This window comes from Carya illinoinensis, chromosome 1 (assembly GCF_018687715.1).
Source record: "Carya illinoinensis cultivar Pawnee chromosome 1, C.illinoinensisPawnee_v1, whole genome shotgun sequence".
Classification (NCBI taxonomy): Eukaryota; Viridiplantae; Streptophyta; class Magnoliopsida; order Fagales; family Juglandaceae; genus Carya; species Carya illinoinensis.
In genome coordinates, this window is record NC_056752.1 from 49971179 (window position 1) to 49986524 (window position 15346).

The following is a 15346-nucleotide window of genomic DNA, read 5'->3' on the forward strand; positions in this document are numbered from 1 at the left end:
CTGTAGTAACATTAACTGTACATTTTAAAAAATATATCTAATATTACTCATTCACAAAATTCTAGATTATTGCATCAGACGATGATTTTCTGGATGATATACTATGAAAACTGAAACATTAATCTGACCCCACTTCTCTTCATGAGTCTCTTTTTCATTTTTATTGCCCCATTGTGGCATTGACACTTGCCTTGCCAGTTCCCATCCAGAACTACTCTTTTGACAATTCTAAATCCGCCTATAAACAAACTTATCTTTTGAAAGCCGGCCACCGGCAGAATTTAGCGGGAAGGTAAGGGACAGCCATTCAGATTCCAAGAAGATTAGGTATATATCATTTGATATATATTTCAGTAACTTCTTTCATTACCTAAAGAATCCACCCTTCCACCTAATTCCCCTGAATTTTTTGACGTGCTTATTAATACATTGAGCTGATGAAGCACCGGACAAAAGCATACATAATTTTAAGTTTTTAACCATTTTAATTATGCCTTGAGGAGTTTGCAGTGAATAGGAAAAAAGACTGATTTTTAGGGCTTGCAACCATGCACCTAGCCCCCACAAAAAACAAAGGAAAAAGAACCCTTCCCAAACTTCAAAGAAAAAAAAATCACCGACACATAGGAGGTGGGATTGCACATGCCCAAGGGGCCACGGTCAGCACCATTGTCAGTATGTAAAGAAAAAGATGGTGTTCGCTAGCAATGTATTCCAGAGAACTACCAAATCTTTAGGGGCTTGTCGCTGGTGGGGACATTGATTAATACATCATGCATGGTTTTATACATTCTGTTGTAATAAATCAGACAATTCACCATATGTTATAAAACTATCGAAAAGAGAGAGAGAGATAGAACTCAAGGAAGTTATGAAACTTATGAATGTCTTAAAGAATTCAACGATATATATAGGCGTACAAAGGGAACTATGCAAGTTACTATGCAGTACTATGCTGGCACTGTGCATATGTACTATGCCAGTTACTATGCAGTACTATGCTGGCACTATGCACTGTGCGATGTCGGCCAGTTACTATGCAGTACTATGCTGGCACTATGCGCACTGTGCGATGTCGGCCATTTACTATGCCAGTTACTATGCATTACTATGCTGGCACTATGCATACTGTGCGATGTCGGCCATTTACTATGCCAGTTACTATGCAGTACTATGCTGGCACTATGCACTGTGTATTTGACGGCTAGCTCAAGGTGGTCATACAATTTTACAATGTTATTTTACAACACTCCCCCTTTGGATGACCACATATAATGAATATGCCTCGTTAAAACCTTGCCAAGGAAAAACCCTGTGGGAAAAAAACCAATGGCGAAGGAAAAAGAGTACAATATTCATGTGTACCGTAAAATGCTTTAAGATTGCCTCATTAAAACCTTGCGAAGGAAAACCCAGTGAGATAAAACCTTAGCGAAGGAAAAATAGTACAATCAGCATAAGTCTTCAAGACGTTACTCCCCCTGAAAAGTGCATGATAAAAGGTCTTCAAGTCTCCGCATTCCAATGTTCTGCACAATCTTCTTAAATGTTGCAGTTGGTAATGCTTTTGTGAATAAATCTGCCAGATTATCACTTGATCGTATCTGCTTGACTTTAATTTCACCTTTTTCTTGAAGTTCATGAGTATAAAAGAATTTAGGTGAAATATGTTTGGTTCTATCACCTTTGATATATCCTCCTCTAATTTGAGCAATACAAGCAGCATTATCTTCGTATAAAGTTGTTGGACTATCATTAATCACTGGAAGACCACACTTTTCTTGAATATGTTGGATCATTGATCTTAGCCAAATGCATTCTCGACTTGTTTCATGAATTGCAATGATCTCTGAGTGATTTGAAGATGTAGCAGATAGTGTTTGTTTGACAGATCTCCATGATATAGCAGAATTTCCATAAGTAAATACATATCCAGTCTGAGATCTACCTCTGTGTGGATCTGAAAGATAACCTGCATCTGCATATCCAACTAATTGTGGACTTGAACCATATTGATAAAATAATCTCATATCAACCGTACCTCGAAGGTATCGAAGGATATGTTTAATGCCATTCCAATGTCTTTGAGTTGGTGCAGAACTATATCTTGCAAGTAAATTAACTGAAAATGCAATATCAGGCCGAGTGCAATTTGCAAGATACATCAGGGCTCCAATTGCACTGAGATAAGGTATTTCAGAACCAAGAATTTCTTCATTGTCTTCACAAGGACGAAATGGATCCTTCTGCACATCAAGTGATCGAACAACCATTGGAGTACTCAGTGGATGAGCTTTGTCCATGTAAAAGTGTTTCAAGACTTTCTCTGTATAATTTGACTGATGAATGAGAATTCCATTTGGCAAATGCTCGAGCTGCAGGCCGAGACAAAATTTCGTTTTGCCAAGATCTTTCATTTCAAATTCATTCTTTAAATATGTAGCAGTTCTTCTGATCTCTTCAGGAGTTCCAACAAGATTTAGATCATCAACATAAACCGCAATAATAACAAATCCGGAATCTGATTTCTTAATAAAAACACATGGGCATATTGGATTATTCTCAAATCCTTCTTTCAATAGATATTCGCTAAGGCGTTTATACCACATGCGTCCGGATTGTTTTAACCCATATAAAGATCTTTGAAGCTTAATAGAATACATACTTCTGGATGTACTCAGATTAGAAGCTTCAGGCATTTTATATCCTTCAGGGATTTTCATATATATGTCATGATCTAATGATCCATATAAATATGCAGTGACCACATCCATCAACTGCATATCCAATCTTTTTATAACTGCCAAACTAATCAAATATCTGAATGTGATTGCATCCATAACAGGAGAGTATGTTTCCTCATAATCAATCCCCGGTTTCTGCAGGAAACCTTGTGCAACAAGTCGTGCTTTATATCGCACAATTTCATTGCTTTCATTACGTTTACGTATAAATACCCATTTATATCCAACGGGCATTACACCCTTTGGTGTTTGTATAATTGGTCCAAAGACCTCTCGCTTTGCTAGCGAGTTTAATTCAGCTTCAATAGCTGATTTCCATTTTGGCCAGTCATCTCTACGTCGACATTCTTCGACAGTTCTTGGCTCAATTTCTTCATTACTTCTGGTAATGTCAAGAGCCATTTTATATGAAAATATGTTGTCGACAACAGTTTTATTTCTATTCAAAATTTCTCCTGTATTCATGAAATGTATCGAGATCTCGTTATTTTCAGGTACCTGTCCCTCTTCAAGGGAAGACATTTCATGAAATACCTCTTCAGGAGGTTCTTTCTCAGGAGATTTACTCTCTTCATGAGCATCAATTACTCTTATGGCCTGTGTTGGTATGGACTCTTCAGGAGTACCAAATTCATTTTGTATTTTCCTCTTCCGAGGAATTTTGTCCTTAGCACCAATAGGCCGTCCACGCTTCAGGCGTATCTTAGACTCGCCTATTGCTATTTTGGCAACTTGTCCTTCAGGGACTGCAATCCTTGCTGGAACATTAACAGCAGGAATATATGATTTTACCACACCTTTAGTGTCAGTAAATGCATCCGGTAATTGGTTTGCAACACTTTGCAAATGAATAATCTTTTGAACCTTTAAATTACATTCTTTTGTACGAGGATCAAATTGGGAAATAGCTTTATTTTTCCAAGTAATTTCCTGTCGTGCTTCAGGCACCGGCTTCTTATTACACAATGTTTGTCGTGCTTCAGGCACCGACTTCTCATTACCCATTGTAGGAAAAATGGATTCGTCAAAATGACAATCCTCAAAACGTGCCTTAAACATATCCCCTGTAAGAAGCTCAAGGTATCTGATAATAGATGGAGAATCAAACCCAACATATATCCCAAGTCTACGTTGAAGGCCCATTTTTGTACGTTGTGGAGGTGCAATTGGAACATATACAGTACATCCAAAAGTACGAAGATGAGAAATATTTGGTTGCTGACCAAATGCAAGCTGTAATGGTGAATATTTGTGATATGCTGATGGTCTAACTCGAATTAATGATGCTGCATGAATTATAGCATGTCCCCAAGCAGAAATAGGAAGATTTGATTTCATGAGTAAAGGTCTAGCGATTAGCTGAAGCCTTTTAATCAATGATTCAGCTAAACCATTTTGAGTATGTGTGTGGGCAACTGGATGTTCAACATCTATTCCTATTGACATGCAATAATTATCAAAAGCTTGAGATGTAAATTCTCCTGCATTATCCAATCGAATAGTTTTAATTGGATAGTCAGGGAATTGTGCTCGTAGCTTAATTATTTGTGCAAGAAGTTTAGCAAATGCAGCATTTCTAGTGGAAAGTAAACAAACATGTGACCATCGACTTGATGCATCAATTAAAACCATAAAATATCTGAACGGTCCACTTGATGGTTGAATAGGCCTACATATATCTCCATGAATCCTTTGTAAAAAAGATGGAGATTCAAAACCAACCTTTGAGATAGATGGTTTGATAATCAATTTACCTTGAGAACATGCAGAGCATGGATATTCATTGGGTAAGATAATCTTCTGATTCTTTAGGGGATGCCCATACGAATTATCAATTATTCGTCTCATCATTATTGATCCCGGATGTCCAAGGCGATCATGCCAAGTCATAAATATTTTGGGATCAATGCACTTCTGGTGCATTACAACATGTGATTCAATTGTTCTCATTTTTGTATAATACAATCCAGATGAGAGGGCAGACAGTTTTTCTAATACGAGCTTCTGGCTCGAAATTATTTTAGTAATGAGAAGATGCTCTTTATCGTCTTCGTTAATGGTTTCAATATGACAACCATTACGACGTATATCTTTAAAACTTAATAAATTTCTTCTGGATTGTGAAGAAAATAGAGCATCATTAATGCAAAATTTGGTGCCATTAGGCAACACAATATAAGCTCTTCCGGAGCCTTCAATTAGATTCGATGAACCGGAGATGGTATGAACATAGGCTTTACTCAATGTTAGATTTTGAAAATATTTTTTATCCTTAAGAATTGTGTGAGTTGTAGCACTGTCAGCCAGACATACATCTTTATTATTCATCTCGGAGATAGAAAGTTCATCAATAAGACTCATGATTCTACAAAATATATAAAACTTTCATTACTAAAAAAAAACATTACAGAATAAAAATATTTTACAATAATATAAAGGAAATACATTAATTAAAAAGGAACACTTCCATGATCAACTCTACCACTAGAATCCTCAAAGAAATCAGAAACATCAAGACTTGTAATATCTTCTCCATCTATAGAATTTAAAGCATATGATGGTTCAGCAAAATTTGTTTCAAATTTCTTTGTTTTTTCTTTTATGGAAGATTGGTATAAGTCAACCAAGTGTTTAGCTGTACGACAGGTACGAGACCAATGTCCAGTCATACCACATCTATGGCATTCATCTTCATATTTCTTTACAAATTTATTTTGAGGACATTTGCCCTTTTCTGAGTTGAACCACTTTTGGTGGTACGGTGTATATCTATTATTTTCTCTTTTAGTGTGGTCACTTCTAGGACCTCCACTTCTATAGTTTTTCTTACCACGTCCACGCCCTCTTTTTCTTTGAAAAGATGCACCATTCGCTTCTAGGAATGATGTAAATCTAGTACCATTCACTTCAGGGAATGATATAGAACCAGTAGGACGTGACTGGTGATTTCTTAATAAAAGCTAATTATTTTGCTCAGCTAATAGAAGACAAGATATAACTTCAGAATATTTCTTGAATTTTCGCTCTCGATACTGCTGCTGCAGGAGCACATTCGAGGCATGAAAAGTAGTATATGTCTTCTCTAACAAGTCATCATCAGTGACTTTTTCACCACATAATTTCAATAGCGAGCTAATTTTAAAGAGTGCAGAGTTATACTCACTAACACTCTTGAAGTCTTGCAACCTCAGGTGCATCCAATCATGACGAGCTTTTGGGAGGATTACAGTTTTCTGGTGTTCATATCTCTCCCTTAAATCATTCCACAAAATAAGTGGATCTTTCACCGTTAGATACTCAGTTTTTAATTCTTCATGAAGATGGTGCCGAAAGAAAATCATTGCCTTAGCACGGTCCTGCAGGGACCCTTGATTTCCTTCTTTAATTGTATCTCCCAGGTTCATTGCATCCAGATGGATCTCAGCATCAAGGATCCAAGATAAATAATTTTTTCCAGAAATGTCAAGAGCAACGAATTCCAATTTTGTAAGATTTGACATTTTCTATATATATAAATCAAGAACATAAGTATGTTTAATATTTCATATTCATTTTGAAAACTATAAAAAAATATATTGAAAGACTTACTTGAAGTAGAGGACTATTAGCTTCAAGATCGTCAGAACTCTCGTGCTGATAACGTGTTATAAAACTATCGAAAGGAGAGAGAGACAGAGAGAGAGAGATAGAACTCAAGGAAGTTATGAAACTTATGAATTTCTTAAAGAATTCAACGATATATATAGGCGTACAAAGGGAACTATACAAGTTACTATGCAGTACTATGCTGGCACTGTGCATATGTACTATGCCAGTTACTATGCAGTACTATGCTGGCACTATGCACTGTGCGATGTCGGCCAGTTACTATGCAGTACTATGCTGGCACTATATGCACTGTGCGATGTCGGCCATTTACTATGCCAGTTACTATGCAGTACTATACTGGCACTATGCACTGTGCATTTAACGACTAACTCAAGGTGGTCATATAATTTTACAATGTTATTTTACAATACCATAATGGTTTTTATCATTGAGTTTTTATGAACACAGAGCCGAATTGATTGCATGCATATACAGAGAGAGAGAGAAGGGGTGGGGGAATTAGCGTTTCGCACAAAGTCAATAAATGAAAGTTGAATAGTCAACAAAATCATTGACAAGTTAAAGACATCATTAACTTCTTTTCACACAACCTTCTTCTTGATCAGAACTTAAGAGTTGAGACCCAGCAACAAATGATAAATAAAGGTAGTACGTCCTGCCATAATAGTTTCTTTTTCACTTTAGCTGTATCTGAGTTTAAAAACATATCGATGCCATTTTACATTTATTTTCAATTACATATCTCACGGGTGCATTAAATGGTCAGACAGTCCAAACCATGCACTCGTACCATGTAGGTTGAACACATTATGCATGTGGGGGCATCGTCATTGAAGGCATTAAAGCAGAATATCCAATCTGCCTACCATTCTCATAATTGCAATTTGATGTTAATAATAAAAGAGCATTTCCAAACCGATCACAGATATTGCAAGATCGGAATTCGAGTACACAAAACATTCTCCGAACTATATCTTATAATCTAACACGAGGAAAATCATAGCTTCAGTAGCCTTACAGTCTAGAGTCACCTCTGTTATGATTGGAAGTTTGACTAACTGTACAGCAATCAAGCAGTCCTAATACAGCAAAATTTTGTAATATCTTCATATATTCTTTGGAAGAATCATTTTCTCAATTAACTGAAAAGGAGTAAGAGCATTCTCATATTAAAGAACGCAAAGAATTTCATACTTCAATCATTCAGTATTGAAACAGTCTCCGACACACTCTCCTCCTTTGCAAATTTGTATCCCCACCAACCCTTAACTCAAAAGTGTCTCTTGCTTCGCTCTACTGTTGTGTGCTGCTTTTTGCTTGATCAGTTACTGTTCATGACATTTAATTGCCCATGTCAAGCAAAACTGTATCATTAGAATGCTCAAAGCTCTTCAAACTTTCAGAGCTTAGTCCCCCGACAAAAGAATCGCTTGCGTTCTTCCTACCTAACCCAGTCTTGTGCTTTCACCCTACCGTCTTGTCATTACTTTGGTGGTACTATATGTGGGTCTGCTGTGGTAGTTTTAAAATCATCATAGTTGTTCCTTAAAGTTAGGCTCATGTTTTACTTGAGGGTTTTGCTTCAGTATGCACTTCTTTCTCTTCATTTCCCTCTTCTCAGTTGGATGGTGGAGTTAGAGGTCTCAGATCTCGAGAATTGATCTCCAGTTTCTTTGGAAGTGAAATGGGGATGCAGCTGATTCTACTGCTGGCGAAAATATGTTTAACTCTCAGCGTTATGGAAATTCACGGATCTGCAGGTAATGGGTTTGGATTTTAGTGTTCTTAGCTGGTTTTTATTATCGAATTACGCTTGATCCATGTATTTGTTTGATAGAGTTTGTGTGGATTCACAAATTTGAACTGAAACTTGGTTTCTCGGTTTTTTCTGATTACTGTTTCTGAGATCAACGAGTAGAGGAAAGCTGACTCATGTTAGTACGGTTTACATCCTAAAACTATATGCGAAACTGATACATTTCAAATTGGATGTAAATTGCTACTGTCGATAATCTGCATTTCATGATACTTGCTACGGGGCTTTCACATTCCCATAACTCGATTGTTGGCTTTATCACTTTATCTTGTTGGGTTTGGTGATCTGTAACTCTCGAGTGTCTGGTGGAAGTTAAAATATACGTATGAGATTGCTCACATAATGCATTAGTTGCATAAAACAACTTCTTGGTTTTTTTTTAAAAAAAAAAAAACCTGGGTTCCTGAAAACGAATCCATCTTTGCTCAAGAAGTTTATGCACGGTAGACTAAGGCAGAGCTGTATTTAAAAAAGGGGGTTGGGGATTTAGATTGATTGTCATGTTATATTTATATTTTTCAACCAACACCCCTTAGCTTTGCAATCTCTTTCAAGCTACAATATTTCCAACAGGCAGCAACTTTTGGGCTTCTTAGAAACTTCTAGTGTAAGCTTACATTGAGACATCGAGCTAAGTCCAACAGTGCAGCAAAACGGAAACTTTTCCCATTCCTGGCATAAATAAACTACTTTATTATCTCTACATATAAATGGTTGCCAATTTTGTCAGCCCTTTGAGTTTCCCATGTCCTCCTAGACCTTGCTGGGGCCAATACGTTATCTGCCTCTTTCTGCGTCTGAGCTCATATGAGCAATGCCACCTTGTTCCTCACAGGAGCACACTCATAGAAAGGTCTCTATCACTGTGCTGATATTCAAATGAACTAGTGCAGTAGCCGCCAATTGTTAACCAGTTGAAAATGGTCCTCAGCAAGTTCACATTACTCTGTTTTAGGCTTTTCTTTAGTACCATATCTTGGTCAATTCCCTTCATAAACTCTGGCTTAGAGGTGTCTTTCTATTATATATCGAGCAATATAAAAATATATAGAAAAAATGTTAGAAAATATTTTGAGCATAAGTGTCTTTTATGATGCCTAGAATGCTCATACACCTGTATGAATTCGACATTTCAAGTTGTCTGTTGTTATGAAGTTGCTGTCCTAACATGGCTACAGAATTGCCACAAAAAGTCAAAAACCACTCACTACCTACCAGAGCACGCTGTGTGATATTTTCATTATAAGCATTTGCTTATAAGAATCGGTGCTTTCATTTTATTTTTTTTTTCTTTGTAATGAGTAATGATGTTTCTCTAATGATGCAGTACCTGTTCCATCACCACCCGGGAAATCGCTACGAAAACCACAAACTCTCCACCCTTTCAGGCCAGCCCAACCGCCATCCATACAACCAGGTGAACCTTGTAAAATGAATTATTAATTTAGCCACTAAATAGAGTTCTACATCTCTAGATGCACGAACTGCTTGTCAAGGTGCAAACGTACTTGTCTTTGTTTTTAATAGTGCAAGCGTTCGTTAGGATATAAATTCGAATTTTCTTATCGGCTTAGGCTATTGCACACGGTTGTTTGTTGTGTTATCGGAACATGTGATTTTAGAGTTTGAACTCTATCTCCACCATGTGAACAATTTCCTGAACCGTTAATGCCATATAAAGAAGGAATAAAAAATTATAGATTTGAATGAAAATAAACAACATGTCAAGTAGATAGCTATGTTTCTGTATCTGTAGAGTTGATTCAATATTTGATCATTTGATGGATCTCTTTCAACATTATGTCACAGACCATGCTGTCATTCCTGCATTTAATCCTCACAGCTTTGGCCAGAAAAGGCATGGCAAGCTAATTACTGCACCTCCCAACAAAGATTTGCACAATTTTCCTCCGAACCACTCTCCAGTTAAAGGTAATTGAGTGTAATTGAAAATTGCATTTTCTAACTCTCAAGGTAGGGGAAAAAGAGTTCATATGCATGTATCAATATTTTAAATGCATTTCATGATGTCACAGACCAAGCTGTCACTCCTGCATCAAATCCTCTCAGCTTTGGCAAGCAAAGGCGTGGCAAGCTAGTTACTGCACCTCCCAACAAAGCACCGCCCAATCTTCCTCCTTGGAACCAATCTCCAGTTAAAGGTAATTGAAAATGGTATTTTGTAACTTTTAAGGTAGGAAAAAAAAGAGTTCCTATGCCTGTATCAATTTTTAAAATGCATTTCCCTGTTGTAGGAAGCTTTAAACATCATCCCATTAGGCCTTCAAGTATTGCACTTCCACCTTCTATGTCATCTTTTGGAAGTCCTGAAAAGAAAGGGGCGCATGGTCCTGCATCTTCTCCTTCAATTCCATTTCATAAACATTATCACTCAAGAAGAAAGTTCAACAACTCTGCTCCAGAACGATCTTATCTGATTCATCCACCCACTTACAGTCAGCAAGGTTTGATTGGAAAGAGCTTATATTAACTTGTCACATTTCTTTATTCTTGGAGACTAGTGATAGTTAAATTTATCTGCATATCTTCTGAAACAATTCTTATATGAAATTTATAGGCCCTAAAATCTCCCCATTCCAATCTCCCCATCCTTCATCCGTAAGCAAGGGTTATCTTGCACCTGCACCATCACCAACAACATCATCAAGCCACTTCAGAAGTATGGTGAAGCGCATTTTAGTTCTTGCTTTAACCTTGCACTTTTCTTTGGGTCATATATGGGAAAAGTTGTTTGATACTCTTGGGGTATATAGTTGACATGAAATTCCCATTTTATCACAAAATTCTATACTGATAAATTTACTTACATAAATACTTCAATAATATGGCATTTTGTGGTAAGACGAGAGGACTACACATCTGCATTGATACTACCTAATAATTAATCCATCTACAGTAGCTAATTATAAGTCCCTGACAATGATCATGTTGTGTCTGCAAGTGCCGATTCTTCCACCTACAATTTCTCCTTTGCGTTTTTCCCATGAAAAACCAAACACTCCGCCACCCTTGCCACTGATGACTCTACCACCTCCACCTCCAAATGAAGGTACATAAACACTTGGCTCTCACAAGCTTAGTTCTTCCTATCATTTCCATTTAATTATCTGATGATTGGATTACCATTCTAAAAAATTTATTAATTATGTTTGGTCCTATCTGCAGATTGTACTTCTGTGACATGCACAGAGCCACTAACATATACACCTCCAGGGGCACCCTGTGGTTGTGTGTGGCCAATTCAAGTTAAACTCCGCCTTAGTGTTGCAATATACACATTCTTCCCTCTGGTTGTACAGCTTGCTGAGGATATTGCAGCCAGTGTTTCGCTAAACCGCAGCCAAGTTCGCATTATTGGAGCAAACGCAGCTAGTCAGCAGCTAGAGAAAACCAGTGTCCTCATCAACCTCGTACCCAAAGGACTGAAATTCAATGATACCGCTGCATTTTTAATCTATTATAAATTCTGGCACAGACAAGTTTCCATAAAGGCTTCAGTTTTTGGAGCCTACGAAGTATTCTACGTTCGCTATCCAGGTTATATATCTTTTTCCTTAACTTCATGTTTTGGAAGGTTAAATGAAAAAAATTTCTTCTCAACAATCATTTTGAAGATGAATGCATATTTTTTACATTTTAGGGGCATTTGATGTTTAATTTACCAAAAACTCTATGTGCAGTCACTTTTGCGTACTCATTGCACACTCTATTAATGTGATTGGCTGCATCACTTTTTTTTTAATATAAAATAACTGTTTTGGCCAATCGCATCAGTGAAGTGCGCAAAGAGTATGCAAAAGTGAATGTATGTAGCAGAATTTGTAATTTACTTTGGTCACGTTTATTATCTGTAGCCTGCAGTTTCTCTTTTTGTTACCATTCCGAAGTTTCCAAACCTGGTGTTAAAGATAGCAGCCTGTTTTATCATTCTTGAAGTTGCTCTCAAACAGTTCTTTTTCCTGTTGTTTTGAATTTCAGTATTTGGATTTTATTTCTGAATCTCTTTTACCTGTACAGGTCTTCCTCCATCTCCCCCTTCAGTGACTTCAAGCATTTCTGCAACAGATGATGGGCCGTATGCTGGCCATGACAACAATGGAAGGATAATAAAACCTCTAGGGGTCGATGTGCCCAGGAGAAAAAAGGATGGACTTGGTGGAAGCATGATAATTGTAATCCTACTATCATCTTGCACTGCCTTTATTATATGTATTGGAGTCGCTTGGCTTTTGATATTGAAATGTGGTTTTTGCGTTCATTGTCCTGAACAAATTCCACGTGCTTTAATATCTTCCCCTACAAAACCATCAGGTACTACATTTTGACCAAATCTCCTATTGATCCATCAATCATGTGTTTCTTGAACCCTGTAATTGTTTCTTTAAGTTCTTGTATCTTTGGCAAAATATAGGCAACACCTAAATAATATTTCCACTCAAATTAAATATTTTGATTTGAATTACTATTAACATCATTGCAAAATATAGTCTTCATTCTTGTTTCCTGATTTTTTGTTTTTCATGGAATTTGGCTATTCAACTCACAAATTCTGATATAGTTATGTATCTAAGATATAAATTTCTTAGTTTAGTATTAGGCAGAGTGCGCTAAAGTACCATAACGAATTATATTTAAACTCAGCTGAAGCTGCTGGGTCTATGCTGTTTGGAAGCATGTGTGGTGCAGCATCAATGTCATTTAGTTCTGGCACGGTGACATATATAGGAACTGCTAAGACCTTCACTTTGAGTGACATAGAGAGAGTCACTAATAACTTTGATCCTTCAAGAGTACTTGGAGAAGGCGGATTTGGGCTTGTTTACAGTGGCATCTTAGATGATGGAAGGGAGGTGGCTGTCAAGATTCTCAAGAGAGATGATCAGCATGGTGGCCGTGAGTTCTTGGCAGAAGTTGAGATGCTCAGCCGTCTGCACCACCGAAATTTAGTTAAATTGATTGGCATATGCACAGAGGATCATACTCGCTGCCTAGTATATGAACTGGTTCCAAATGGAAGTGTTGAATCTCATTTGCATGGTAAGTAGAAATTCAACAAATGTCTATTTTTCAATAACATGTTTGGTTGAAGTCCAAGATATTTATGGATTTGCATTATTAGCTTCTTCATTAGTGTCGTGCGACTTCCAGGTGCCGACAAAGAAACTGATCCACTTGACTGGGATGCTCGGATGAAGATTGCCCTTGGTGCAGCTCGGGGCTTAGCCTATCTGCATGAAGACTCAAACCCACGTGTTATACATAGAGACTTCAAGTCCAGCAACATCTTATTGGAATATGATTTTACACCCAAGGTTTCAGATTTTGGATTGGCCAGAGCTGCATTGGATGAGGGAAACAAACACATCTCAACCCATGTTATGGGAACTTTCGGGTACGAACTCATCGCTACTAAGCATCCCCCCTATCATGTCCTTTGATGTTGTTAGAAATGAAATAAATCCTATCATGAACTATTCCACTCTACTCCATGTTCATGTGATCATTCTAATCTATTAGATCTGTATCTATATTCTTGCCTGATATATATAGTTTCTTCGTGCGAATGTTTTATTGTTTATTGTCTGTGTGCTTTTTCCTAATTTGACCTCCTAGCTATTTACTTTACTAACATCTTGTTTGCAGTTACTTGGCTCCGGAGTATGCAATGACTGGACATCTTCTTGTGAAAAGTGACGTTTACAGCTATGGTGTGGTACTCCTTGAGCTGTTAACAGGGAGAAAGCCGGTAGACTTGTCACAGCCACCAGGTCAAGAAAATCTAGTTGCTTGGGCCCGTCCCCTTCTGACAAATGAGGAGGGCTTAGAAACAATCATTGATCCAGCTATAAAGTCAAATATTTCATTCAATAGTGTGGCTAAAGTAGCAGCAATTGCATCTATGTGTGTGCAGCCAGAAGTATCTCACCGCCCTTTCATGGGTGAAGTTGTTCAGGCCTTGAAGCTAGTATGCAATGACTTTGATGAAACACGTGATCTAGGGTCAAGAAGTTGCAGCCAAGATGATCTTTTGACTGGCTTAGATGGTAAGAATATTAAGAAAGTTTCAGGTGAGATCACCGAAGTCTCACACCCCCCTCAACCACCATCTGGCTGTGATTCTAGCACTGATGCCAAGATAGCATCAGCATCACATTTGTTAAGCACATCTATGGAACTTGAGGCTCAGGAATTCAGGTCTTTCTTCAGACACTCTACTTCCGGTCCTCTCAGGGAGGGGAGGAAAAGACAGTTTTGGCAGAGATTAAGAAGTTTGTCTAGAGGCAGCATGAGTGAGCATGGTTTTTCACTGAAGTTATCTCCGGCATCTAATTAGGTCCCCGTGGAACCCCATTCCACTTACCGCAATATCTACCAAATAAGATTGGAGTTTGATTTCATTGAGAAATGAAAGGTCTAGGCTTGCATAAAAATGTTGTTGCGTGAATCTTGAAGTGATGAGCAGATTTTGGCATAAAGTTCTTGACAGTGGCTTTTTCTGAGGCCCAAAATCAGCATTGAAGTTGCGTCCAGCAGTGAAAAATCCAACATTCAAAGCAAATTTGGCTATATTCTTTCACCCCATTGAATAGTTCGGGTGCAGTGAAGGTTTGGTCTTAAATAAATCATTCGTCTGCTCCTTTTTGATCTAGTTATTGGAGCTGCTTATTGTTGATGACTGGGTTACTTGAAGTTAGGAATGATGTGTCATTCTTCTTTGAAACGTAAAACCCTTTTTTAGAAATATTTCAGTAAGGCTTCTTTGGCCCAGTGAATCATAACTTCTGAGTTTGTAGCATGTAAAGTCCCTCGGATGTCGAGTTTGTAGATAAATCTCTTGGATGTCTACGATTGATATGAAGTAGATCTACTGAGTTGGAAATCGGATCCTCTTGATTTCACTTGTATTATAAAATATGAAGTACATCCATTTATTATAAAATATGGGATATTCAGATCTTGTTTTCTAAAATCAATAGTACTTTGGAAGTTCCAGGCTTGTGCAAATGTTATGTATTTGATCATCTCCAAGAGAATTCACCTTGGTTTCATGAAAGAGTTTGAAACACCTGAAGTTCGTAGACAACTGAAGGGAGAATGACTGCTAACGGCTTGCTAGATGGTTGAACAAAAAGTGTACTCCATTCAATGAAAGAAT

General features: G+C 37.5%; 1 protein-coding gene across 3 annotated transcripts; it reads left to right on the forward strand.

Annotated features, from left to right (window-relative positions):
• Nucleotides 1-7373: 7373 nt before the first annotated feature.
• Nucleotides 7374-15195, forward strand: LOC122281369 (receptor-like serine/threonine-protein kinase ALE2). 3 transcript variants are annotated; one of them, XM_043092799.1, is made up of 12 exons: nt 7377-8113; nt 9497-9586; nt 9979-10101; nt 10206-10331; nt 10425-10634; nt 10748-10849; nt 11132-11239; nt 11356-11727; nt 12208-12501; nt 12832-13227; nt 13339-13582; nt 13834-15195. In XM_043092799.1, exons 1-12 carry the CDS (start codon nt 8038-8040, stop codon nt 14522-14524), a joined length of 2832 nt encoding a protein of 943 aa, XP_042948733.1. In that variant the 5' UTR covers nt 7377-8037; the 3' UTR covers nt 14525-15195. The 3 variants fall into 3 exon arrangements, with proteins under 3 accessions (XP_042948749.1, XP_042948739.1, XP_042948733.1); XM_043092815.1 differs by lacking the exon at nt 10748-10849 and having other exon boundaries at nt 7374-8113; XM_043092805.1 differs by lacking the exon at nt 9497-9586 and having other exon boundaries at nt 7374-8113.
• The last annotated feature ends 151 nt before the right edge of the window (nt 15196-15346 follow it).